Here is a 27,370-nt window from a genome sequence, read left to right as displayed (position 1 = left end):
CAACTTTTTTACTGAAATATTTCATTCAATTTAATATTGCAGATGCAGAGAGTAGGAATATGATCCTGTGAAAAAGGAAGAGAAGCTATAGAAAGAAATGTCAGGGTTTTCAGATCAAAGGCAATGGCAAAATCTTTTATTTTGGGTTAAAAAAGTTAAAAATAGGTACATCCATAAATGCTTCTAACATACTAATATTTCTGTTTATGCAGTCAAATGTATGGATTTGATCATAAGTAGGTACAAAAATCAGACATGTTACTCCCAACTCATTTTTAAAAAATACTCTCCCCTGTCACCTGTGTATGTCCATTCAGTGAGTGGAGGCAAAATACAATCTGAAGAGGAATTATTTCTTTGAACAATTAATAATATTACTAAATCAGTCTATCATAAATATTTGAGATTATTTTTGCAAGACTCATACATTTTGACACATTTTACAGCAATTTCTGAGAAGAAATAACACAAGATCATGAATTTAATAAGGCAAGAGAATTAGTCAATGAATTAACCACTTATTAGTGTAAGGATTATTGATTAGGACATATATGAAATTAGAAAATTTCGGTCACAAATAGAAATATAGGGAACCACTTCTGATGGTGCCCTAAACCTCAGTTAAAGGGGTTAAACTGAACTGTAAACCTTAGACTGGGATGTCTCAGAGATCACAGTTGCAGGAAATGTATATGAAACCACAGCATAGCAACTGTTCATGTGAATTGATTTTTAGTGGTAAGCAATATGATGATTCATAAAGTATATTTTTCTTCTCGCCAACATAATCTCATAATAAGCTTATGTGTGTTACCCACCTGAGTTTACCATACTATCAGTACTTCAATTATGTACCATTTAAATCCATTAAAATTTTTTATTTTTTCTAGATCTTCATCCTGGAACTTTGATAATAACCATTAGAGACAATGATACTTCCTTAAATTTTCACTGCATGTATTTCCGTATATACAAGTATCTTGTAGATGCCTTCTTTCCTTGTTAAATAATGCTAAGGTAAATTCTACAGACTTGCACATCAATGAAGTTGCCAGAGGTATAACTCACGACTAAAACTGAACAATTACTTTTCTCAAAACTTCCAATTTAGTTTTGTTATGTCACCTTTATTTAAATAGTTGTACTTTTAAAATGTTCAGGACAGCCAGCATATTTTCTTGCTTTTTTTTGCTGCTTACAAAAAAAAAATGTGCCTTTTATTTCTCTCTTAGTGTTAAAGTTACTTCCTCAAACCTACCAGTAGGTTTTTATTAGATATTAGGAAGAAATTCCTTTCTGTGAGGCGAGTGAGATACTGGAACAGGTTGCCCAGAGATGTTGTGGATGCTCCAAGACCAGGTTTGATGGGGCTCTGAGCAACCTGGTCTACTGGAAGGTGTCCCTGTCTGTGGCAAGGAGGTTGGAACTGGATAATCTTTAAGGTTCCTCCCAACACAAACCATTCTAGGATTCTATGATTCCATGATAATTTTTCACAAAACATAATAGAAAATTATATTTGAGAGAATTTCAAATAGACATTTAGTCTGTTCCCTTGCCCCAGGGCACTGTCAACAGCACTCAGACCATTCTCATGTAGGTGTTTTACTAACCTGTTCTTATAAACCTCTAGTGATGGAAATTGGACAGTGTTCCTAGGCAACCTATACAAGTATTTCTCTATCCTTTCAATGTTCCTCTAATGTCCCTCTCTAATGACTAGACTTCATTCCATTTTAAACATAGTTATGACTCCAAAGAATAAGGAAACAATCCCAGTATCTTCTCCCTCGCAGGAACTGTTTGACCACATGTGGGATTATGGGATCTGCTCTCTTACTGAAAGGCTGTATTTCTCTACACCTTGGGATAAAACACTATAAAAGGTTAATTCCCCAAAGTAATATAGCTGTAAATAACTATTTTAATATATTCAAAAAGCATTCTTCACTCTCTCATTGCTCCTAAGATAAGGAATATTCCAAAGAATATTCTTGCATATCTGTCTTTTAATGTCTCTAGGGTTAGAAATCACATGGAATATTTTTTTCCATCATAGGTAGAATCCGACTAATTTTTAATGCTGAAATCATGTTTACTCGGAAGGCAAACAGCTGAAATAACCCTAAAATTGCCCATTTGAGAAGAGGAGTCCCTCAAGTAAAGGGCCATGTTACTGACTTGCCAACATGGAAGGATTTTCATTGTGTATACCTGTCTTGTGCCTGGCCAGTGGGATAAATGCTAACCTTGAACAGCATTTGATTTCTCCATTTTCACAAACAAAGTAGTTACATAGGCAGGTGCAAACTCATTAAAAAAAATTATATCTGGTTCTTAGAGGGTTTTTTTTTTTTTTTTTGAGAAGCTAATTATTATAACTTGCCCTAGGGAGAAGAATTTTAAAAAGTGAAGTAATTCACTCAAACTTCCTGTTCAAAAGTCACCCAGAAGTCTCTTAAACTCTATTTATCCCACAATAAACAAGAATTTAGGAAGACTAAACCTAAGCAAAAATTCTTCTTGCTCACTTCTTGACACTTCATCAAAAAGACCTGTGGAAAGAAGACTCCTCCTAGAGTGTAAACACCTGAGGGAAAGTCAGAGCATCCTCTATTTACCTCTGCACCTGCAAAGGAAAACGAAAATGTCTGAAGCCCCACCTTTTAAGAGCCTTGTGAAACAATCTGGGAACCGAGCCAAAAATCTGCTCTCTCAGTATATAAGACTTGGGAGCAGACAGGTATTTCCTCAGAGGTAGGTTGTTCGGTAGTTTTTACCGGACTTCCAGAAGATGGGTGAAGGTGGTGGGACACAAATACCACTATGGATATCAATACTAGCCCTGGTCTTCATACAGATCAAAGGTAGGAAGATTCACTTGCTTGGTATTTTTACTGTTTTAAAGAATTTATAACTTGCTTTGGAGTTTGAAACTTTTTTTCTTGGCTTTGTGAAGTTAATGAACCTGTTACCTTCATGCAAGTTTTTATTTTCTGCTTAAAATACTTTCCTTCCTAAGAAGAGGAAATTAACTCTTTTGAAACTGTCATCCTTTTTTTCTCCACTTGAAATCTGGAACAGCTCCACTGCATTAAGTGGAGCTCCCTCAGAACTTACATTTCTACAAAAATGCCTCAACATTTGCATTTAGCTTTAAATATCCATTTCAAGGTGGTATAGCATTTCTAAATGTACAAACCAAGAAGCGCAGAGGTACCTCTAGAAGGGAACAAGTCAGTGGAGGAGTAGGTCTGCATGCATTATTAAAGACACTGTCTATCATCTGATGATAGAATATTTCAAAAAGGGAGGGTTTTGCTTGAAAACCATCAGACAATAGATTTAAAAAACTCATTTACTCTTGCTTATGAGGTTGCATAAAAGCTTAGCACACAGGGTTGTTTTCGATGGGCTGAAAACAAATGCAACCACTGTAAATATTCTGTGGACATTTAATAGTCACGGATGGAAATCTCTTTAATTTTTTTTTTATTATTACTCTTTTTTTCACCTGATAATTTCCCTTGAAGTTTAAGGTAACAACAACGTTACTTTTAAATGCATTTTGATCTCAAGTGCAGATCCTATTGTATGGTTTCATATTTTTCCTACTCCTGGGTAGTTCATAGTAACTTATATTAAGAAGTGGTAGTGTCAAAGAATAGCCCGTGACAGGACTAGCTGTAGCATTACCACATGCAATGGCAGAAGGGATCTGCAATGCATAAGGCATGAGACAGAGTGGAGCCACACAGTGCATGGAGAGAGAAGCAAAAAGCTCTCTGAGGATGGGCAGTGAAGGAGCCCAGAAGCACTGAATGGTTCCTACCTTAAAAGTGGATACACATCCTTCTAACCCCAGCTGCAGCCCTTTCCCCAGGAGGGGACGTGTAGAGCTCCCTACAGCTCTGCTTTCAGCCTTAGCCCCTCTAGTGGTCCTGCTCATGGACTGCCCTCGTGGGGTGCAGCAAGGGGTGAACTTGCCCTTGCAGTTTTCTCTGGCCAGAATAGTCTTCACCTTAACCTGCCCTCTGATGAACTCTCACTAAGTAGTGCACTGAAAGCCCCTCTGGCCCCTGCAGATAATGTATGTGTTCCTATCCTGATGCTGCAGTGGAATGGGATGAAAAATGGTTACTTGCTTTGGGGCAAAAACAACAGGCACAAATGTGTCTATTGGAAAGACCTATTTTCTTCTGTGTGGTGTGGCTTTTGCATTTATTTTCCTTCTGTGGCTTATTACAAAGAGTGTTTGAAACTGTAAAGTGCAGAGTAACTTTGGCTTTGACAAAGATCAGGCCTCTGACCCTGAAAGTGAATTCTTCCTGTACAAAAGGGACCTATTTTAAAGCCATCTAGCTAGAAAAAAAGGTTTTACTGATGCTTAAAGCAAAGAGTGATCACAAAACCTAAGAAATTTAGGTCCTTTGTTTGAAAAGCTTCTAAGAGAATACAGGGGTATACTGTGACAGAATAAGGACCTGCTCAAATCACCACAGGTGTGTTTTTGATGGCTTCTCTGCAGTAATTTATTACCCAAAAAATTAAAAAACAAAAAAGGAAAAGGCTGAAGGAGTGGTGTTTGGCCATCATGGTTGCATGTAGCACAGGTCCTGCATTTCTGACCTCCTATGCATAAACATATATTCGCTGATTTTTTATATACTGAGTGTTGTGTGTTTAAACATATATAATTGAGAAATTATGAGAGAACTCAAGAAAATTAGACATTCACATTTCCTTTACTACTCTTCTTGATGCAGTTCAAGCCCAGGGTGGTGAACAACCAACAAAGTCAGAGTATGTTTCTCCATCTCTCCTGCAGCGACAAAAACGTAAGTATTTTTATGCTGATCTCTTGCTGAGGTTTTGTTCCAAATAAAGGTGATAAATAGTAAGATCACTAGGTTATTTTTATTCCTAGTTAAAATATACCACACACATTAAAAGAGAAGTTCTCTGTACAATATATACAGTTCTCAGCCAGTCTGACTGTTCTAAGCTTGAGAACTACCTCTGATATCTGGCCCAGTGGATCTGCTCTACTAATATGATACAGCTATCTAATCTTTAACTTCACGAAAGGTACATAACTTATATCTAAAAGTGTATTTTCAGAAGAGGTGTGTGTTTACATATGTATCACCAAGGTACTTGATAGCAGGTAATAAAAGGCACATTTTTTTTACACTGTGTCAAGATGACTGCATCACTCACAAGAGAGTAAATAAGGTTTAAGTACCTTAAACATTAGAAGAATTAAGTACTACAAGATCATGCATGACACATAACTGTACAGAGTAAAATAAGGTTGGAAGGATCCAAAGCTGACTGGTATATTAATGATGACAGGCTGAAATAATTGATCGTTAAGTCTGCCCTGCAAAATATGTGCCCCAAACTATTTTAAAATAGCTGTTGCAATCACTATTAAAATACAGTGCTCTGAGGACCATACTGCTGCTTTTGAGTTTAGAACATCAGGACCAGCATCAGATGGGAGTCTTGAACAAACAATGGAAGAAAGTACTACAGCCTTTGCAATGTAGCTGTTAGTGAAATTGATAGAAAGAACACAAAGCATTGTGTAAAAACCACCAATAAAACTTTGTGGAAACTTTCCCCTAGAGTGTAACCTTTAGTAGGAAATATTAATCACTAAAAAGATGAGGCAATCTCTGTCCATGTTTTAGGACTTCAAAAAAGATTAAACTTAGTCATTTTTTCTTCTTTCTATTTTCTACCAGCTTTCAAATCCCAAGGAGTAACTATCATTCCACCTTTTCAAAACACACTGAAAGTAAAGGGTAAGTTAACCAAATGTCATGGCTCAGATACCTGTGCTCTTGTTAATGACACAGAGCATGGAGTGACTGAAAAAATCAATAAATTGTGTAAGATCCTTCAGCATCATAAACCAAAAAATTAACAGAAATTAATTCATCAGGTAGCGTGGATAATCTAAATGTGAATCCAGTGCTTTTGACCCATTGTTCTATGATGCAGCTGTAAAAAAATTTCTAATACATTTATTTATACATGCATACCTATTGTACATGTTTTTCCCCAGTGTTATATATATTTCCATAAAGAGAGGAAAATACTAGTGTGCTGAAAACTGTCAAGACACCTTATCTAGGGAATAGGGTACAATTCAAGCAGTGTGAGTGTAAGTGTGGAAGACATGGAAAGGGACTGGGAAGATAATCAGGGAGATTGAAGAGTCTGCTTGTAAGGAAAGGAAGACTGAAAAGAAAGAAGAGATTTCTGTAATGGGTGGGAGGAGGAGCAGGGAAGGTGGAACCGCTTCAAGATGAAGTGTAATTTTGGCACATGAACAACCAGGCATACATGGGACAGGAACATGTTTTGGAAGATGTTGGCAAAAGTCTTCCAGCCATTCAGATTGTGGGTATGAGTGGCCTTCCCAAGCAGGAGTATCAGCTAGTTTTAAACAAGCTTTAAAATGGTTTTATGGTGAGACTTTAGGACTTCATACATTTAGGAAAGGATTTATAGGTGTCCTGGTTTGAGACAAATTTGGAGGAATGTCCAAAAATTACAGGCAATAGGGGATATACAGCATAAAATCATCCCAAGACAATAGGATATGGAAGTCATCAGAACTAGAGCACTGGTTCTAGTGAGCCAGGAGGTCTCTTTTGATCTGAGGCCCTATATTCCTATGCAAAACTGATTAAACACAAAAAGCAACTGAACTAAATAAATAAATAATGGGGGGAAAAAAGTTTGACAAAATAGAAAAAAGAAGACGGGCTATTTGGACAGAGGCTAGTGAAAGAAGCAGGAGAGATAAAGCATCAAAAGGGGGGGGTGTTACAAAAAATTACAGGAAACTTACTGCTTATTTTGAATCCACAGCTGGCAACCCCTTTCACAATGGCCGTGTGTGCAGCACATGGGGTAACTTCCACTTCAAGACCTTTGATGGGGACATCTTTTACTTCCCTGGGGTCTGCAATTACATCTTTGCATCCAACTGCAAGTCTTCCTACGAGGACTTCAACATCCAGATTAGGCGTGCAATGGTGGAAAATGCTACTGTGATCACTCATGTCATCATGAAGCTCGAAGGAATAGTGATCGAACTGACCCGCGGCTCTGTCCGGCTCGACAACAAATTGTATGTTCCTGCCTTGTTCCCAGTGGGCTCTTTGAGCAAGCATCCCTTTCCCTCATCTGATCTCACATTGCTCCCAAGCAGTGGGGGGACTCAGGTCCTTCCTGAAGTAACAGCAAAAAAAAAAAAGGAGGGCTTGACAGCGAGCTACCTGCCACTTCTGCAGATTATCCCTGTGTCTGTTTTGTTCAGATGAGTTATATCCAATATGCTGTCCCACTGCTACAATAGTGTATGTATGTGTGCAATTAAGTCTATAAGCTGCATTCAGTAAAAGTGTTAGGTTTTTAGACCCTTGAAGTTACTGCTTTCTAATAATTTTACCACAGCAGAATCCCTGAGAGGAGTTTTTGATAGCTTTTGTCCTTGCACTGAACAGTGTGTGGTAAAGCAGTGACTGCAGCTCGTACCTGAGTTAATTTTAAATTATCTGTTCTGGAAACTTGCTATCTATGTAGCAGTTGTAGCACTGGCTTTGGCATAGGGTGTAAAACCTGCCCAAAAGGCCAGGTAAATATTTGGCAGCTATCCCACAGTGAGCTGTCTGTTATGGCAGCTATGTACAGTGAGTTAGTCTAAAAGTTTTATTGGGTACAGCTTCCTGAATGGCACTCATGTCACAGAAAGCCTGGAGTCCATCCCTTTATTATCAAATGCTTCAAGGAGCACACAGCAATATCCTGAAGCACACTGCCTGCAAGACAGAGCCTCCCAGCACTTTTACAGCCATAGATATATGCTAATATTTTACGCAGCAGAACGCCCTTAATGGAGAAAGCCAAAAGGGGCTACAGGAAAAGCAAGGCCGATCTGTTTGCATGATGAGAGGCAATTGCATAGGAAATGGACAAAATGCTACAAACCGGTGTTGTCTGTAGTAGTTATTGCTCTAATTTCCTCACAGATACATGTTGAAAATTCTCAAAGAGAATGAGAAAGGATCTCATTGCGGACATCCAATGGATATTCTGTCCCTACCCCTGCTGACTTATGGTGATCTTTCCCCAGGGTCCAGATGCCCTACAGCCATATGGGAGTCTTGATAGAGAGAAGTAACAACTATTTGAAAGTTTCTGCCAAGTTGGGACTGACCTTCCTTTGGAATGGACATGATGCCCTCCTGGTAAGAAAACATCCAAAACACAGCAAAAAATCTGTATAAATAGTCTGTTTACACCTTTGCAGTGTTACTGCCAGGCAGGCATTAGTTACTTTTGGATTTGTGTCCGTTTTTAGTGAATTGTTCTGTCTTCCAGTCTTCTCCCAGTTTCCCTTTCCCCCCCCCACCAAGCTCAGTTCAGAATCAATAGATGCCGAATTATAATGTTCCTACCTCACAGTGAAGCACTCCTCAGATTCCAGGTCTAGCAAACCCAGGGATGTTCACAACCCAGGGCTAGGATGAGTGAGCTTTTCTTAGTCATCGCTGACTATTCCAGTGGTGCCTACCTTGTTATCACACAACAGTCTGCACAGTGACCATATCTCAAATTTTGAGTACACAAGTAATACTGGTATAGGCTGTGCTCGTAGCTATCAAGACTACCATTTCTATAAACCTCCTTCCTCATTTTTCTTAGGTGGAACTAGATAAGAAATACGCCAATCAAACTTGTGGACTTTGTGGGGACTTCAACGGAATTCCAGTCAGCAATGAATTTATTTCAGGGAGTAAGTCATTAAAAGCATTATTAAGTGTTGGTGCCTGGTTTTCCTTCTTACAATATGCTGTAGTATAGGTTGTGGGTTGTATTAACTGCGAAGCTAGGGATACTTCTTCATGTATTCCTATGATGTCAGTTGTTCAAAGTCAGGGCTTTGAGATGTATTAGAATGCTTCCATCCCTGTTAGATGTTTTAAGACCTGCCACATAAAAATTTCTACTTGTTTTCAATAGCTAGGATCCAGTTCTTTATATACCTCATTCATCATCTTTTACCTTTCATATTATAGTGATATTGTTTGGTAATCACTGTTCACATCGTAGCAGGTTGTGTCACAAAAGAAAATACCTCCATGCAAAATTTGGTAAGCATTGTTCTAATATTTGAACTGGTTTTTACAGAGACAAAACTGACTCCCATACAGTTTGGTAATAGGCAGAAGATGGATGGACCCACAGAACAGTGTGATGATCCTATTCCTCCTACTTCTCTGATGAACTGCTCAAGAGAATTTGTAAGAACCTCTCTCTCAAAATTTTTCTCAGTGTGAAATACATGCTCTGTCTTTGGGGAAAATTTTTAGGAGGGGGGGAAAAGTAGAGCATGAATATGACTCAACTGTAGGTCTCAAAAGAAAAATATTCTAAATTTCATATTTTATTCTTTGCTAAAGTGAATGCCAAAAATTTGCATTCTCCTATGAGAAGACTGCATATTTTTCCTGAAAATTACTGAGGATGTCTTAATATAAAGAAATTGCATAGTGCTTAGGAAGTCACCTGAGGTGACAGTAACTAAGGATATGGAAGCTACTAGAGTTAATCAAAGGATTAACCACTCCATGTGGTTTTGCCCTATTTTTGTATTTTTCTTTACATATCTGCTTATGGCTACTGTTGTATGGGTTTTGGGACCAGATCAATCTTTGATTTGTTCTGCTCTGTGCCTTAAATCATTTGTTGCATATTTTCTTAACACTTTGTTTACCTTCTCTGTTTTTCTTCCTAGGCCTCTATCTGTGAGACAGTATTAACCAGCAAAGCATTTACGAGTTGCAACATGCTTGTGAATGTTCAGGACTACATTGACACTTGCATACAAGACCTATGCCACTGTGACAGCTCTATGGCTGACTTCTGCATGTGCAACACCTTTGCTGAGTACTCCCGTCAGTGTGCTCATGCAGGTGGACAGCCCCTGAACTGGAGAACCTCAGAACTGTGCCGTGAGTATCTCGGGAAGGGGCCTCCACCTGTGCTTATTACCCACATCTAGCAAACTTCAAATATGTGAGGGTTTTTCCTGAAGAAGTCATTTAAAAGTGCATGCAATTATTGTGAAATCCATTTTAGCCTGATCATATGCAAGACACTAGAAATATGGAAGTTTAGGGATTTTGCCTTACAAAGGGTTTTCAGTATAAATCAGAAAATCCAGAATGTTTCAGCCTCCACTGAAACATCAGGATACCCCATTATATCTTGACACAAAACAACCTAAATTGCAAATACTGTTTTCTCAACCTTTCAAACAAAAAGTCAGCTTTATAATACTCTTTCTGCTTTTAGCTAAATCGTGTCCGTTCAACATGCAATACCATGAGTGTGGCTCTCCCTGCTCTGACACGTGCAGCAACCCGGAACGATCTGCACTTTGTGAGGATCACTGTACAGATGGCTGCGTCTGTGCTCCAGGCAAGCTCATTTCCTGCCCTTTTCTCATAGCCAAACCCCCTAGAATACTTACCTGTACACATTTAACAACTTTTGTATTCGGGATCTTTCCCATCACATCATCAGTGTTATTATCATTGAAGTAATAGCTACATTTCTTCCCTGAATGCACTATTTCTATTCAAATTACTAAATATGCCTCCTTTTAAACAACAAATGTGCTTTATATAGATATACATATATAGAGAGAGAGCATCTCTAAGGCAATCTCCTGTCTCTGGGCATAGAAATATTTACTGGACAGATATGTCCCTGGGCAGTCTTACAAATGGTTCATCTATTCCACCTCATTACCTAGTATTTTTAATCCTAATTCCATTCTAATGAAGTCCATAGCAGAAAGGTATTTTCCTAGAGATCCCTTTTGATCATGCAAAGATTTTTAGATAGACTTCAATGGAATATAGCACTTCAATCTCTACATAGCTTGTATCCTATTATTTTAAAGTACAGAAGAAATGGGACAGTCTCAGGCATCTGCTAGATACGTGTTCAAAGGCAGGTTCTGCAGTGCACAGAGTAACTAATAGACCCTTTCTTTTCCTAGGAATGGTATTTGATGATGTTAATGGTGCTGGCTGCATTCCCCGTGGAGAATGCCACTGTACCTATGAAGGTGAAACTTATGCTCCTGGAGCCTCCTTCGCATCTAAATGCAGATCATGGTAATATATTTTCTCACCTTTTGAGTTGGGTTGGGTTTTTTTGTGCATCAGCTGAATATTTACTAATTTTCCCTTAAAAAGCAAATGTGGAACTATTTACTGATTGAAGTTCCTTGATTACTCTGCTTTAGAGGATACTTTCACGTCTATTTTCCCTTCACACTTACAAGAAAACTGAGTTTTTCAATAGGTGCTTCAATTTCAAGACCTACAAATGAGGGAAGATAATCAAAGTCAAATACCAGAGGTGTTTAAAGATGTGAATTAGTGTTACATCCTTTGAAGTACTACAGTGTAATGCTAAGATGCTCATATAAATACTATGGAGGACATGACATTCAGGGGCATGTTGCATTTAGAGTGGGATGTCACATTTGAGAGGCATGTTTGACAAATATATAGGGATATTTTTAATATCCCTGTAATTGCTGAAGTATTAATGCATAAGTGTATGCAAATGTACCTTTCTAATTATTTATTTATTTTCCAAGAAATACTTAACATATTTAACATGGATGATAGGTTCACACGGACTGAATTCTGTCCAAAGACTGGAAATGAACAGCAATATATATAAAGAACTATCAGTAATAGAAATGTGCCTGCCCCATATTATTCTGAGATTTCAAAGCAATACTGATCTCTTTGGCAGTATAATCAGTGCTTCAAGAGGAAAACTGAGGCATCATCTGCCCTCATTGTCATTTTATTTCATTTATGCTTGCATTACCCAATGTTATTGAATGCCTCCTTCATTTCAGTACCTGTATTGGAGGTGAATGGTCTTGTGTCACTCAGTCGTGCCCCGGGACTTGCAGTATTGAAGGAGGTTCCCACATTTCAACATTTGATGAGAAATACTATTCCTTCTTTGGAGACTGTAGTTATGTCCTAACCAAGGTAAAAATGAGTCACAATCCTTGCTAAAGAAAAATGTTTTCATTATATATAATATTGTTTGATGAAAACTACTGGCAATCACATCAATTTTCTGAACCTCAGAGGGTTGATATGGATTGAGGGTTAACATGGTTAGAGCATTAACATCCCTAAATGGATTTTTCTGTTAGGGTTCTACTAAATAATATTGTAGTAGTTTTGAGTTCTTTGATCATTGTTTAGGAATTGCACTGAGTTTTTGTTAGATTTCATAACCCTAGGTATATTCATTGTTTATTTTTACTGGATGACTAAGGTAAACTATTTTCATAAAGACTTAGTATTAAATAAAATCTGTTCTTGACAAGATCAATCTGAATGTTACCAAGAAAAGAAGCATAAAACCTTAGAAATGAATTAGAATGAGAACTTAGAAATAGATTAGACTAAATCAATAAAACTTTTGGATAATATTCACAAGCACAGCCTTGATCCTCAATGGCAGCATAGGTCAGACTTAAACATTAAACTCCTCTTTTTGGCATCAACATGTAAAATTAGATTCTCAGGGTCTCTGGAGGTAGAGGAAAAACCCTTAATTTGTACACAAAATTTCAAAAAGCCCAGAATTTAATATTGATTTCCAGATGTCTGCAATTCTGCATCTCAGCTGTCTTCAATTTAGTCTTCATTATGCCAAAAAAGCAATAAGACATGTTCAGAACCACAGCCTTCTGAGTCTTTCCCTGTCGTGTTTTGGCTGTTAGGCACACTTTGAAGATGGCTCACAGAACACAGTCCTCTGAAAATCAGAACCAAGTCAAAATCTGAACCTTTATGCAGTAACTTCCTGAATAATAATTTTAGTTTAATTTTCTCCTATGAGAGGATATTTAAATGTGTATTTCTTACCTGTTAAAAGAATGTCAGATCACCAGGGTCTTGAATAATCTATTCAGTGCAGAAGACACTGGAAACAATCTTTCCTCTCCCTAGTAATCTTCATAACCAGTGGGCAAGAAAGGCACACTTCCTTCTGCTCTAGCATATTAAACAAGTATTACCTACACATTAGGAACTAGTCTTACTAAAGCATGAGGAAATTTTAATGTTCAGATTAATGTGTCTTACTTGCCCCTGAATGCCAGAAGCAATGTATAGCTTCCAGTGTGCAGACTGCATGAATGCCAGCTTACTTGGTGACTCTAGACATATATGTTAGACCATAAGAGCAGAAGAAAGTAAATAAACAGTATTTTTAAAAGACTAACTTTGCTAGGAATTCCATTTGAGTGTGAACCTTTTTGAGATAACAATATTTCAATATAGCAAATCCTTTTAACAATATCTTTTGTTTTCTTCTTCAAGCTCTGTGACAGCAATGAATTCACAGTGTTGGGGGATATCCACAAGTGTGGCCTGACTGACACTGAGACATGCCTCAAGGGTGTAGCCATCAGCCTAAACGGAGGACAAACGGTGAGCAGCAAATGTACACACCTGGCATTCTGCAGGGATTTTCTCTAAGATTAATAGACAAGGCAAAGGACACATAACAGCACAGACAAGAAATCTGCACTGACTTTTTGTTTTATCTCATTTGAACATTATTAGAAGAAAAATTAAGAATAAAGTAAGTGCATTAGAAGACAAGATCTTAGTAACTTTCTGTTATTTAGATAATGTCTGGTTTTTGCTTTCTTGGACAGTCAGTGGAACACAGTAATAAAGATTAAAGAAATAGTACAGGAATCAAAACATCATCATAGTCTCCCTCCATTTTCTTTACCTTTATCTTGAACAGTATTAGATTAAAATACTTTCCAAATGTTTTCTCTTATCTGCTTGATAATAATTGTCTTTTCTTGTGGACAGAACATTGTGATCCAGCCTTCTGGGAGTGTATTTGTGAATATGATCTACACACAGTTACCATTCTCAGCAGGTAAGTTCCTTTGAAGAACTACTGTTTCTCATTTTTACTTTAAGATGTTATTACATGAGTTAAACTAAAGCCAAATTCTACCTCTGCTTATACTGCAGCAAATCCAGAGTACTGCCACAGAGCACCATCCCCCATTTTTATGTAATAGGGTTTGCCTATTCAACACTAATAATTCTAGCAAATCATGGTTTAAATTTAGCAATATCTAATTAGTTCAAGCAAATAGTGTTATTGCATGCTTTCAGATCCAAACATTGCCATAAGAAAGGAAAGAAAAATTCTGACATGGAACTGAACTCCAATATCTCAAGTAATTTAATTCCCTGTGTTCCCCCTGTCCTTTTTCTCAAAGCGCACTCATCACTGAAGCTTCTCACATGCCAGTTCTTCTCAAACACTACTGCACCTGAACACAAAGTAAACCATGAAAGGACAGAATAGGTCCAGGCTGGAGTCTTTAATTAAATAGTGCTATAGCATTTTCATCAAAGGCAACCTCTTAAATAATAACAGAAGTGTGTGTTCTTCCCTCATTTTAAAACACCTGACAGAAAGTGGAGGTTTAGTACACATTTGTTGCTTAGGTGTTTAGTTAGATTGTTTTGGTGCTGGATTTGAAATCCTATAAGGATCTTTTTCCCTCCAGTTCTTCAGAAATTAGGATCATATCAAATACAGCTGTAGAATTACTCTACTATATTGTTCCTATAATGAACAATTAATTCAATTGCTCATCTTGAATGAAATTGTAACTATTTTGTTCTTATATCCCTAGCAAATGTCACCATCTTTAGGCCTTCATCTTTCTTCATAATTCTGCAAACAACATTTGGTCTTCAGCTACAGGTTCAACTCGTGCCTTCAATGCAAGTTTTTATAGACTTAGACCCATCACATAAAGGGCAGACCTGTGGTAAGTAACCTTGTCATAACAACTGCCTTCACCAGTACCTGTCATCCTGTAGGAGACTTGCACAGACCATCTGCTTCCTTCTAGGTCTCTGTGGAAACTTCAATGATGTACAGACAGATGATTTCAAAACCACCAGTGGTGTGATAGAGGGCACTTCAGCTGCCTTTGGCAATACTTGGAAAACTCGGGCTGATTGTCCTGATGCCAAAAATACCTTTGAGGACCCCTGTACTGTCAGCATACAAAATGGTAAGCTCAGCAACCTCTTCTATTCTCCTTTAGGATGCAAAGAAGGAATGAGCTGATCAACCAACAAGCACTTAGCCAAAAGAACAGAACTATTTGCACACACACAATTTTTCTCAGTTGATACTAGAAGTCTTCAATTAATAAATAACAACTAGCAAAATATTTGGGATCTTTAGATATATTCCTTTGCATCAAGACAGCAAGTCAACTTACTTAGGGAAAACTGGAACCATATGGCATATTAGGGATTCATCCCTGGAAAGGACTGATTGTCATACAGGGAAAAAAAGCTGTGCATAGCCCCACTGATAGTTGTGGCCCTTCCACTGTTAAACTAAGAACCAGGCTTACAGTTCAGAGATTCAAAGCATTCAGGCTCCATTTCAGCCAACAAAATACATAATTCTTGAGTATTCATAAGCTAATCTTCTGTTTTCTGAGATGAGCTAGCATAGTTTTAATTTACAGTGTGAACCTTCTTTTTTAAAATTCAGTTAAGGATACCTTAGTTTATTCCATGACAGTTATCGTGAATTAGAGAATATTCAGTTTATGATGAGTTCATATTTTGGCCTAGAGGAAGTGAAAGACTGTGTGCTTCAGCAAATGCAGAGCTTAATTATACTGTAAAGTTAGGCCTCTGCAATTTCCCTGGAGGACATATAGTTACGTAGAGACAAGAGTTTTGAAAAATGAAGTGCCCTAGAAATCCTTACCATGTTTTCAATTCACAGACCAGTATGCTCAGCACTGGTGTGGACTGCTCTCTGATACCATGGGACCTTTTGCTGAATGTCACTCAACAGTGAATCCAGAAGTTTACCAGAAGGTATTTGGCTCTAACTCTACCCCATTTAGGAGAAAAAGACTCAGATTTCTGATACTAACACCTGAGAGAATACCTTGCCAATTGTGAGGAGACGCATTCATAATAGTCCTTTACAAGCCAAGAAATTTGCTCCTTTGTAAAGCTATCTTTCTTTCCACTCCCTGGAGGATAAACTTACAGGTGTATTCCTCCTACATCTATTTTTAGGAACAAACCTAAAGACTAAGTTAGAAGTTTAATTTAAGTTTTGGGTTCCCTGTCAAAGGATAAAAATTCTCCCTTCTGAGAGATATAATTAAAGCTTTAGTGAGAATCTTAACTGGCACTTTAATTCCTCTGAAGTTCTCCCAGAAGGCTTTTGCATATATGCAAGGACAAGGCAAGAAATGTGTGTAAAAAGCAGCAATGAGATTTAGATAAGATGTGAATGTAAATGTTCCAGGAATTCAGGGTGGTGAAGCCCTGTAACAGAGTCCCTGGGTACTTTACAAAATCTTCCTGTTACTGGAAATCTGTAAGATTGTTCAATAAACATCATCTGGAATTACAATATTGTAGTATCCCTGCCCTGCATAGAAACACATCAAATAACTTCTTGTTTTCTTTGTTCCTCTGCTGCAGAGAGCCCAGGCTCTTAAGCATGAGCTCCAAAAGCTGGGTGGTATCAAATAACCTCCACTTACTCTAAATATATATATAGCACAGTGACAACAAATTGGAAGCAGTTAGAAAACTGCTAACACCTGAAAAAATAAAAAAAGGAAGAAAAAGAAGAAAATACTTCAAAATAGTGAACCTCTAATTACTCTTTCTTCACACAAATAATCTTTTTTTGAAAGAGCTTAATGAAAACCAGGCATATATTTACTTACACGTGTGGATTACACTCACTTAAACCTCTAATGAACATAATGCTCTTAAAAAAAAATGCAGTGCCATGGCTTTACATGACAATCTGATGATCACATGTCATCCTCTGTTCCTAGAACTGTATGTTTGACACGTGTAACTGTGAGAAGAGTGAGGACTGCATGTGTGCTGCCCTTTCCAGCTATGTCAGAGCCTGTGCTGCTAAAGGAGTTCTCCTCAATGGATGGAGGAGCAAAGCCTGCAGTAAGTTTTACATCCCTTTGTCTTTTGAACATGATCACCTGGAAGGCCCCACACAGCACCTCTCAGGGACTCCCACAGTAAATTGTGTTAAACTGGAGTTTAAGTATAGCATTGACTTTCAAGAAGCTGAGGAGGAAAGGAGCACCATAAAAGACAAACAACAAACAGGGAGAAATATTAAGAAGAGGCTTTGTTAGTTTACTTGCTCAGAACCATCAGAAATAACCTGGAGAGCAATACCCTTGCAATAGGAATAAAATAAGTAGGGTGTTTCTCAATTTACTTTGACAAAAAGTACAAAAATAGCAATGAGGAAAAAAACACACTATGCCTTAATATAACTGAACTTTGTTCTTTTTTTAACTTGGACAAAACATTTGTCTTTGTGACACATTTATAGGGGAAAATTTTGCTCTAGCAGTACAAAAAATATTACACTACTGTGGATATCAGTAAAGTACATGTACATACAATGCCATGCTTATCATATATACTTTATCTCAAATGCTTTATACCTATATTGATTCTTGAATGACCTACAAATGTAACTCACCTTTTTACTCTCAAGCAAAATACACCACCTTGTGTCCAAAGTCTTTGAAGTACACCTACAATGTCGATTCCTGTCAACCCACCTGCCGGTCTCTGAGTGAGCCTGATGTCACATGCAGTATCAAGTTTGTCCCAGTTGATGGCTGCACCTGCGTAAATGGAACCTACATGGATGAGAGTGGCAAATGTGTGCCTGCTTCCAGCTGTCCTTGTTATTACAAAGGAATGCCTCTGTCTTCTGGAGAAGTTGTTCACGATAATGGCGTTGTCTGGTAAGAGACTTGTAAAAAAAAAAAGAGATTGGCTATAGGAAGTCATGAAGCTATATAGTTGTTATGAAATGTAATCAAATTAATTTCTGTACCTAAAAATTTCAATTAAAAAATCACAGCTTCTTTAAAAATTCTTAGGGCTACCCATGTTTGGAAGATTGTACATAAACAATTACAGGCATTCAACAGTCCTGTGGTGGGTCAGCCTTTGTTAACAGCTGAATTCCTACCCTGCACCTTTCTCTCTGCCTCCCTTCTTCCTCTGCCTCCACACATACTCTTCTTAGCCATGACTGTTCCATGGTGAAAGATGCCTGATAATCCCATTACAGATTATTCCCATTATGATGGGAATCAGAACTATTCTGTAGGACAGTTTTAAACCAGGCAAATAGACAGAGCAAACATTTATTTATATAGAATCTACTTTTATTTTGTTCTTCTCGAATATAAAATATTTTTGAAATGTATAAACTATTCGACAAAGGACACATTTTATTTGTTTTATCACACAGTAATTTTTCATAATTTTAAGTTCATTAGGAAATAGGCTGAAACTTAACAAGAAAAAGTTAAATATCTATTCCTTTGTTTTATAGCACTTGTGCCTATGGAAAGCTGAGCTGCATTGGAGAGAAGCCTGAACCAGGTAAAATATCACTTAAGATTTTCTTTAACTCTTCCTTTCCATCTTCAGCCTTTTCAGTTCTTTCTTCTCTTATTATAATGATGCAAATTGTACGAGTCTGAAATCAACCAACAAAATTAACTGAGGACTTCTGTAACGTAGAGGATATTATTAAAATATAAAGAAACACTGTCATACCTTTCAAGTGGCTGAAACAAGTTAGAACTCCCTGGGTTACGCAGGGTAAAAGGATACTTGGTCACCTCACTGAATGTGAGGGGAAAATGCTTCACATTTTAATTAAAAAGTAAAAGCAAAAAAACCCAAAGCAACCAAACAGGAAAAAAAAAAACAAAACCAAACAAGTAAACCAAGATCTTTGTTATCTTGTTTTGTTCTGTTTTTCTGAAAGGAAGTGTTTCATGAAGCTAGCTAAAAACTAGTTTTATTGAGTAGTTCAAGCACAAGCACAAAAACCAGGTGAATACGAGATCAAAACAATATTCGGTTTCTCTTTCTTGCTAAATGAATCACATTAAGGTACACATAACTCACAAAGGAGTTAATTCCGTTTCTTTTTCTTCAGTCTGCCTTAAGGAATCACAAAGATACAAGTGCATGGTTGATCTCAAATTTCTCATGGCTTTTCTTTCTTTCAGTCTGTATGCCTCCCATGGTTTATGTTGACTGTGGCAATGCCACTGCAAATGTGGTAGGAGCAGGATGCCAGAAGAGCTGTCAGACTCTAGACATGGAATGTGTAAGTATAGATTTCTTTATACCTAGTTGAAAGCATATTAATCAGGATCTCTTTTACAATTACCAGCTGCAGCTGGACTCTTCCAGCAGGGAAATGTTTCACGACACGTTTTCTTTATGGTCCTTACAGTACAAAACTCACTGTGTCTCTGGCTGTGTATGCCCTCATGATCAAGTGTTGGATGGCAAAGGTGGCTGTATAGCTCCAGAAGACTGTCCATGTATTCACAATGGGAATTCCTACAGTCCAGGAGAATCAATCAGAGTTGGCTGTAACACCTGGTAAGAGCATATTGAAAAATAATATTTTGGAGCATCTAAAATGGGACAGTTTAAGCTCTTGGCAAATAACATCATTTCACTCTAGTGGTATCAAGATTTCTAGGAAAGAATCCTACATGAAACAATCCACCTAGTACCTAAAAAGCAAGCTCTATTTTTCTCAATGGCACAGCCCAGAAATTGCAAGTGGTCAGAAAAACACCATGGTTTTGATGTTGTCATATTCATTCAAGTCAAAAAATCTTTTTTTCTTCCAAGGAAATCCTTCCATTTCAATAGTTCCAACAGGATTTGGAAAGGTGTTTTCTAATGATTCATTACATTAAGTAACACAGCCTTTGGATAAATTCCAATAGTTCTTGAGCTATGCTGCATTTTTGAGAAGAAGCAAACCTTATTTTTTCATTAAAGTCTTAACGCATTTTAAAATGCAGAAATGTACCTATATTTATGTTGTGTGTGTGTCTAGTTTTTACATTTGGAGTGCTTTTTGTCTTGGGTAGCACATGCAGAAACAGAAAATGGCAATGCTCTGAGGAACCCTGCCTGGAAACATGTTCTGTTTATGGAGATGGGCATTATACCACCTTTGATGGCAAACGCTTTGATTTTGAAGGAGACTGTGAATATGTTCTGGTCCAGGTAACAGAGCCCTGCCCAGATTTTTGCTCTAAGTCCCCTGCATTTTACTTATAAACACGTAACATAGTTAATAGTGAATATCATTCCCGTTTCAGAACTACTGTGGTCAACAAGCTATGAATCAGGGAACCTTCAGTGTCATCACTGAGAACATTCCATGTGGCACTACAGGAACTACCTGCTCTAAGTCTATTAAAGTTTTCCTGGGTGTAAGTACTTCTTTAAGCCAGAAGGATGGAACAAGGTGTCCCAGATAGACTGCATAGAAGAAGTGGCCTCCGAGACAATGAAAATGTCACTAGACTGTTTTGCTCTCTGCTCTAGAAAGCAAAGGAGGGACATCTACAGAGAAATTTCTTAATGTGAGGTTGTTGAATAGGATCCTTTTCATGATAATATTATTTCAGTAAATTACTGTCAACATATAGAACTATACAAAATAGGTGACTGTTTAGATTGGCTGCTAACTTTTTCTTGTCCTGTCTTAGAACTATGAGCTAGTACTCAGTGATGGACACTCTGATGTCATCCAGAGGACACCTGGAGGAAAAATGCCATTCCAAATCCGTTCCATGGGCATCTACCTGGTGGTTGACACTACTGTTGGTCTGATACTCATGTGGGACAAGAAAACCAGTATATTCATCAAACTTAGTCCCAGCTTTCAGGTATACTTTAAAAGTGAAAACATGAATAAAATGAATTCTGAAACATTCATATTATCTCTCAAAGAGGGTGGAAATTTAGGCTTTAAACCAGAAGACTGTAACCAAAAGAGCAGAAATTGCATATTATTATCCTTGTTCTGTTGACTTAAATTGTGTACTATGTGTTTTCCTTAAATTACATTATTCAGCAATGACATAACAGCAACTTTATCAGTAGCTTTCTTCATGAAAAATCCTCACTGAAGAGATATATTCAGGATCAGCTAAAACTAAATAGATTAGTACCATCAGTCTACTCTGCTTCCTATCCCTGTATTCCTTCTTCCTAAAAACAGTTTTGAGACATCTCCTCATGAAAAGAGTTTTACGAACATTGTCCAACACAATACTAAAGAGGCATAAATAATCTTATTTAAGATGGTTACATGAGTTTCATCCTGAGGTCTGTTACTCACGGATACTAAGAAATTGTACTTTACTGATCTTTGTCATTTTGTTTGCTTATCCTGATGCAGGGACATGTCTGTGGACTTTGTGGAAACTATGATGGCAATGGAAATAATGACTTCACTACTCGCAGTCAGTCTGTGGTAGGAAATGTACTGGAGTTTGCCAATAGCTGGAAAGTGTCTTCTAGTTGCCCGAATGCCAATCGTACACAGGATCCATGCACTGCAAACCCATACAGGAAAGCCTGGGCACAGAAGCAATGCAGCATCATTACCAGTGAAGTGTTTGCAAAGTGTCACTCACAGGTATGACAAAAAATTTAGTCTTAAGTTCTTGACAAAATGATTACAGCATTTTTTGTGAGACAGATTAAAAAATACTCTAAAATACTTTGTCATGCTTGACAAAGTGAAGTTAGACCAAATTCCTGCATAGAGAGACTATATAGAAATATTTTCACCTTCATTTTCTCAGCTTTTGTCTTGAACAAGTACACTAAAGAAATTGATAGTTTTGGTTGGTTGGTTTTGTTTGTTTCTTTTTAGTAGAAGGAACAACAATAGATAAATCTTAAGATATGTTTATTTTCTAATGGCATCATTTTCTACTAACATAAATATCAGCCACCCAATATGTATGACTCTGTGTTAGCTTGTAGTAATTACCAGTATTTTGCAACTGTATCTTCAACATCAAACAATTTTACAGCTTACTAGCAATAGCTTTACTCTACATTTTCCTCTTGATTTTTTTCAAAGCATTTTCATGATTTCTTCCTTTCTTAGCTTTCTCACATACAGACCTATGAGTTTCACATATCTTATTCAGCTATTTTAGGACAGTGCAAAGAGGACAAGGGCATGAAAACTTAAATGTTTTCTCCATCAGGTTGAACCAAATGAGTATTACCAAGCATGTGTGGATGATGCTTGTGCCTGCGACACTGGAGGAGACTGTGAATGCTTCTGCACAGCAGTAGCTGCCTATGCTCAAGCATGTAATGAGATGGACATCTGCATATCATGGAGAACCCCATCCATTTGTCGTGAGTTTCAACCCACTACTTTAAGGGGTTCAGAGGGAAAGAAAACAGAAGGAAAAAAAGGAAGCAAAGTAGAACAAGAAAGGAAGGATAAAATTGTATTTCTAAGAGGCACAGCTGTATGCTTAAAAAACAAACAAACAAAACCCAAAAAAACACCAAAAAAAACCCAACAAAGCAGTTGGGTAAATCACTGGAAGACAATCTATCTTAGTAAAATGAAACCACAGGTAATAACTTTACAAGCAGTGTGATTAGTGTCTAATTAAATTGACAATCATGATACACAACCAGTAAAATATATTTTATTACACTGCCACCTGTCTACATGAGGCTCCATATAAATAAATATTAGTGCATGCTAGCTAAGATCAGTGATTTAATCAACTGATTTTTCATGTTTAATGTGCAATGCTGTTTTACGATGAATATATTTATTGGTGTCAAAAGGTTTTAGAAATGGAACAATTGTATGGTGTTTGCAAAATATATTGTTCATTACCCATGTGATTATGCTGATCCCATTGGATTTTTACCTAGCAAAACTGAAACAGTATAGAGCTAAAACATCAAAGATATTTTTCTGACATTTTTTCTTCTAGCTCTGTTCTGTGATTACTACAATCCACAAGGGGAATGTGAGTGGCACTACAAGCCATGTGGAGCACCTTGTATGAAGACCTGCAATAATCCAAGTGGAAAATGCCTTCATGAGATGAGGGGTTTGGAAGGTAAACATAATATGCATATCTCTTCCTACTTGAAAGATTATGATGCAGTATGATGAACAAAATTTATATTAGTGTATGACATGTTTGCACTAGAAATTATAAGAAGAAATTTTCTAATTCGTATTGTATTCCCTAATGGATTATGTACTTGTTTGGAGTGAAGATGAGGACAAAATGCTCCAAAGCGTAATGTGCAATCAAAGGAATAGCAGTAAGAGGGTCTGAAATTCCACTTCCCATATGGGGCATTTTGGGAGAAGCAGATATGAGTGTAGAGTTATTTATACTTATGAAAGGCCTAGTGTCAACTTGACTCTCTTTTTATTTCAGGCTGCTATCCACAATGTCCAAAGAATAAGCCCTATTTTGATGAAGAAACCATGACTTGTGTTTCTAATTGTGGTTGTTATGAAGATGGAAAAAATTACAAACCAGGAATGGAGATGCCTTCAAAGCAGAACTGTGAATCATGGTAGGATTAGGAAATTTTTAAAAATTGAGTTTAAAAGTGTGGAACATAATTCATCACACAGTAAATTTGTTGTTTACCAATGGCAGCTAGGCGAGTCAGAGGCTGATGAACAATGACTCATTTTCTTCCCTTCACAGGAAATTAAATGATAACATGGTGAAGCATTTTATCATCAAGAGATTAATTTGATACTTATTTTGTATATTTATTAAAGTACTTTGAAGTTATTATCATTATTATTAAATGAAGTGAAAACAAACTAAAATAATTTTAGTTAGGGAATAGTCTGAGAATTTTTAATAAGATATACCTAAACTACATTACAAGTTAGCAGCCAACTCATTTACATTGTTTTGAGCTTGTTTCTGTTATTGCACTGGTACTTGCATAGTTGCAACTGTCAGCATGTATTCTCATGCATTGCTGATGGCAAGTGCTGCTAAGCCTTCTGTAAGCCTTAAGTACAGAGTTAGCAAAACCAATTGTGAAGCAGTTGCCTTAAGAAACCTTTAAAGTAGCTACACTTAAATATGGTAAGCAGTACAATTTGAATAGCAAAAATCTTAAGTCAAAGCCCATTGGAGCTAAACCAACTTCTGTGGCAGGTTTTGTACTTCATAGACGCCTTTGCCTACATCATCTAGGCAAAGTTAACAGCATTAAATACTAAATTCTAATGCAAATGATTCATTACATTATTAAGTAACACAGCCTTTGGATAAATTCCAATAGTTCTTGAGCTATGCTGTATTTCTGAGAAGAAGCAAACCTTATTTTTTCATTAAAGTCTTAACACATTTTAAAATGCAGAAATGTACCTATATTTATATTGTCTGTGTCTAGCAGCACTAAACCTAACCCATTAAATGCAAATCTATATTTCAGTTTGTTCAGTATATAGATGCCCTTATTCCCTGTAAATAAATACATCAAGATCCAGTTCTTAACAGATAATAGATAAATTGCCCTTAAAACCAGACTTATTCTTGCATATTTTGGAAGTCTAATGGAAATTCACTGTGTAGATTACCTCAACATCTGTGGTAGTGATCTGTTGTATATATCCTTTGAAATGTAAATGATACATTTACTGCACCTGCCCTTCCAAAAAATAAGTAGACTTATCGATGGGATAAGAATATTTCAAATCACCCATCTCACATCTTTTGCCTTGTTCCCAAAAGCACTGGTAGAGATGCTGCATGTTTTATATGCTGGCTCAAGGAAGAGCTACCTTTCTTGCCAGAGAAGTATGTGAAGATACCTAGCCTGATTTTGTATGGCAAAACTGAATATCTAGGGTTATTTTACATTTAAACACACAATGAATAGCAAAGGATTGATAGAAGGAAAATTGAAACAAAAAAGTTATGTCACGAACCAATATGTCCACATTCATAATCTCCTTTTCTTTTTCAGCGAATGCACAATTCATGGCAAAAAATGCAGATATGATGAACATGGTATGTTGATGAAGTTGTTTCTATATAAATAAGGCACATTTAAGGTACTCTGTGTTTCAGATAGCAAGGAATAACATCTTGTTTTGATCTACAGAATGCATCTGTATTTATGAGGGGCAGAAATACAACTACAACGATGTGATCTACAACACTACAGATGGAACAGGATGGTGTATTGTTGCAATCTGTGGTCCCAATGGAACGCTTCAAAGGTTTATCCATGAATGTCTAGTCTCAACATCACCCACAACAGCAACGACATTTCACTTCAGCTCTACACCACCTTCCACTACTTCCACAGGTATATCCTTTGTAGCCCATAAGAGTGTATTCTCTTGATTAGTGAGTAAAATATATTTTACAGTACTAAGTGGATTGCTCAGATATTGGCATTGAGATAAGGAAATTTTCATTTTTTAAATTCCTGTACAGCATCCTTCAGGTTGGGAATCTCTAGTTACTCTGGGCAAATGTTGTTTTAGGAAATCAGTATTTAGTATGAAATACATAAATTTTGAAATCACAGAAAATATCAGCATTGCTGGAATTCAGTAGCTATTTTCTATCTATTTCATAATGAGAGTTCACCTGCAAAAGCTCTTCAACCAGTTAATGGTTTCTTAAGATGAGAGCTAAAATAGAAAGAGTAGGAATGCTTGAAATAGAGGAGCAAAGACAGTGCAATGAGGAGTAAACTGATTTGGAAGAAAAAGGTAGCTACGGATCTTGATGCATATGCTAAGCATTACTCTTTCCACTGATTTCAATACATTCCAGTGAGACTAGTATATACTGCAGAAAGATACAACCAAAGGAAATACCCTGAACCAAATGCAAAACAAGTGAGACTTGTTTTTTTCCCAGAGTGTATAAATTAGACCGGAGCCTTATTTCAGCACCTTGTAACACATAATTAGTATTCTCTTTGAGGATGGCACTTCCAAGCATGTCAGTACATTAAATAGCTGGGTGATGGATTTTTGGTTCTACAACATACTAAATTATACATATAATAAACTGATGCACTACAGGACCATAATGAAAGAAAAATTACAGTAGGAAAATGGTCAGTCCATTTAAAATAACAAAACAAGATAGTATCTGCAGGAATTTATTCTTAGTTTTGTGATCTCTTCCTTTTTTCCTTCAGTGTCACCAACTACATCAGTATGTGTTCATGAAGTCTGTGAGTGGTCAGAATGGTATGACGGGAGTCTACAAACCCCTGGCTATGATGGGGGAGATTTTGAAACTTTTGATGATTTACGAGCGAAAGGTTATGAAGTCTGTAAAGCCCCACGGGCTGTAGAATGCAGAGCAGAAAAGTTTCCTGATATACCACTGAAAGACCTTGGCCAAAAAGTAGAATGCAGTACAACACAAGGGCTTATATGTTACAACAAGGATCAAATTTCAACAATGTGCAACAATTACGAAATCAGAATCCTCTGCTGTGTCTTTGTACCATGCTCATCAACAACGCCTTTCAGCACATCAACCCCGGTCACAACTCCAGCTACAACTCTGACAGAAACATCTACTGAAACAACATACTCAGTTACTACAACTTCTGAAAGTACAACATTCATGCATTCAACTACTGAAGAAACAACAACCACAACCAAAATGACAGCACCAGTCACCACATCTCCTTTAACAACTCCTCCTTGTTTTAAAGAAGAATGTTACTGGTCAAGATGGTATGATGTCAGTTATCCAGGATCAGGTTACAATGATGGAGATTTTGATACGATTGAAAACATTAAAAAAAAGGGGTACAAAGTCTGCGACAAGAGAGAGGATGTGGAATGCAGAGCAGTGAGGTTCCCTAATACACCATATCCTCAACTGGAGCAACACATAATGTGTAACAAAGAAGAAGGGTTAAAATGTTACAATAAAGATCAGCTGCCACCCATCTGCTATAATTATGAAATAAGATTTAAATGCTGCAGAAATAAAACAGTACCATGTGGAACAACCACTGAAAATCTTAGTACAACAACACAACCAACTACACTGCTTTCAAGTACAACATTCAGAACAGTATCAACGACACCATATCTCCAAACAAAACACAAGACAACAAGTAAATCAACAGTCCAACCAAAAACAGACTACATCCATACAAGAACAACATCAAAACCAACTACAAAACCTCACAAAGAAACAACTTCTACAATGATAAGCAGCACAACAGTAAAAACTACAACATACTCAAAAACCACCTGTGAACCCGAAGTGTGCAGCTGGAGCGAGTGGTTCGACGTCGAC

At 37.1% G+C, this 27,370-nt stretch overlaps 1 protein-coding gene across 1 annotated transcript in view; it reads left to right on the top strand.

Annotated features, from left to right (window-relative positions):
- The first annotated feature begins 2,774 nt into the window (after positions 1–2,774).
- The window catches only part of MUC5AC (mucin 5AC, oligomeric mucus/gel-forming), a 36,827-nt gene continuing 12,231 nt past the window's right edge, over positions 2,775–27,370 (top strand). Inside the window, exons 1-31 of the mRNA XM_042038183.1 lie at positions 2,775–2,867; positions 4,767–4,838; positions 5,751–5,810; positions 6,886–7,147; positions 8,153–8,267; positions 8,725–8,815; positions 9,211–9,323; positions 9,818–10,034; positions 10,378–10,503; positions 11,090–11,207; positions 11,969–12,107; positions 13,455–13,565; positions 13,962–14,031; positions 14,807–14,944; positions 15,029–15,193; positions 15,928–16,022; positions 17,009–17,135; positions 17,704–17,959; positions 18,559–18,608; positions 19,247–19,347; positions 19,477–19,628; positions 20,132–20,270; positions 20,366–20,479; positions 20,759–20,938; positions 21,454–21,693; positions 22,277–22,433; positions 23,033–23,161; positions 23,492–23,633; positions 25,053–25,096; positions 25,191–25,397; positions 26,247–27,370. The exon at positions 26,247–27,370 is cut by the window's right edge and continues 187 nt beyond it. Of these exons, the coding sequence (XP_041894117.1) occupies positions 2,795–2,867; positions 4,767–4,838; positions 5,751–5,810; positions 6,886–7,147; positions 8,153–8,267; positions 8,725–8,815; positions 9,211–9,323; positions 9,818–10,034; positions 10,378–10,503; positions 11,090–11,207; positions 11,969–12,107; positions 13,455–13,565; positions 13,962–14,031; positions 14,807–14,944; positions 15,029–15,193; positions 15,928–16,022; positions 17,009–17,135; positions 17,704–17,959; positions 18,559–18,608; positions 19,247–19,347; positions 19,477–19,628; positions 20,132–20,270; positions 20,366–20,479; positions 20,759–20,938; positions 21,454–21,693; positions 22,277–22,433; positions 23,033–23,161; positions 23,492–23,633; positions 25,053–25,096; positions 25,191–25,397; positions 26,247–27,370 (5,127 nt within the window). The 5' untranslated portion in view covers positions 2,775–2,794. The remainder of the gene's footprint in view (positions 2,868–4,766; positions 4,839–5,750; positions 5,811–6,885; positions 7,148–8,152; positions 8,268–8,724; positions 8,816–9,210; positions 9,324–9,817; positions 10,035–10,377; positions 10,504–11,089; positions 11,208–11,968; positions 12,108–13,454; positions 13,566–13,961; positions 14,032–14,806; positions 14,945–15,028; positions 15,194–15,927; positions 16,023–17,008; positions 17,136–17,703; positions 17,960–18,558; positions 18,609–19,246; positions 19,348–19,476; positions 19,629–20,131; positions 20,271–20,365; positions 20,480–20,758; positions 20,939–21,453; positions 21,694–22,276; positions 22,434–23,032; positions 23,162–23,491; positions 23,634–25,052; positions 25,097–25,190; positions 25,398–26,246) is intronic.

This window comes from Corvus kubaryi, unplaced genomic scaffold, assembly GCF_017639235.1.
Source record: "Corvus kubaryi isolate FWS band 111438036 unplaced genomic scaffold, C.kubaryi_AGA036_p1.0 37392, whole genome shotgun sequence".
Taxonomy (NCBI): domain Eukaryota; kingdom Metazoa; phylum Chordata; class Aves; order Passeriformes; family Corvidae; genus Corvus; species Corvus kubaryi.
Note: the sequence above shows the minus strand (reverse complement) of the source record. Positions and strands in the feature narration are given on the sequence as shown.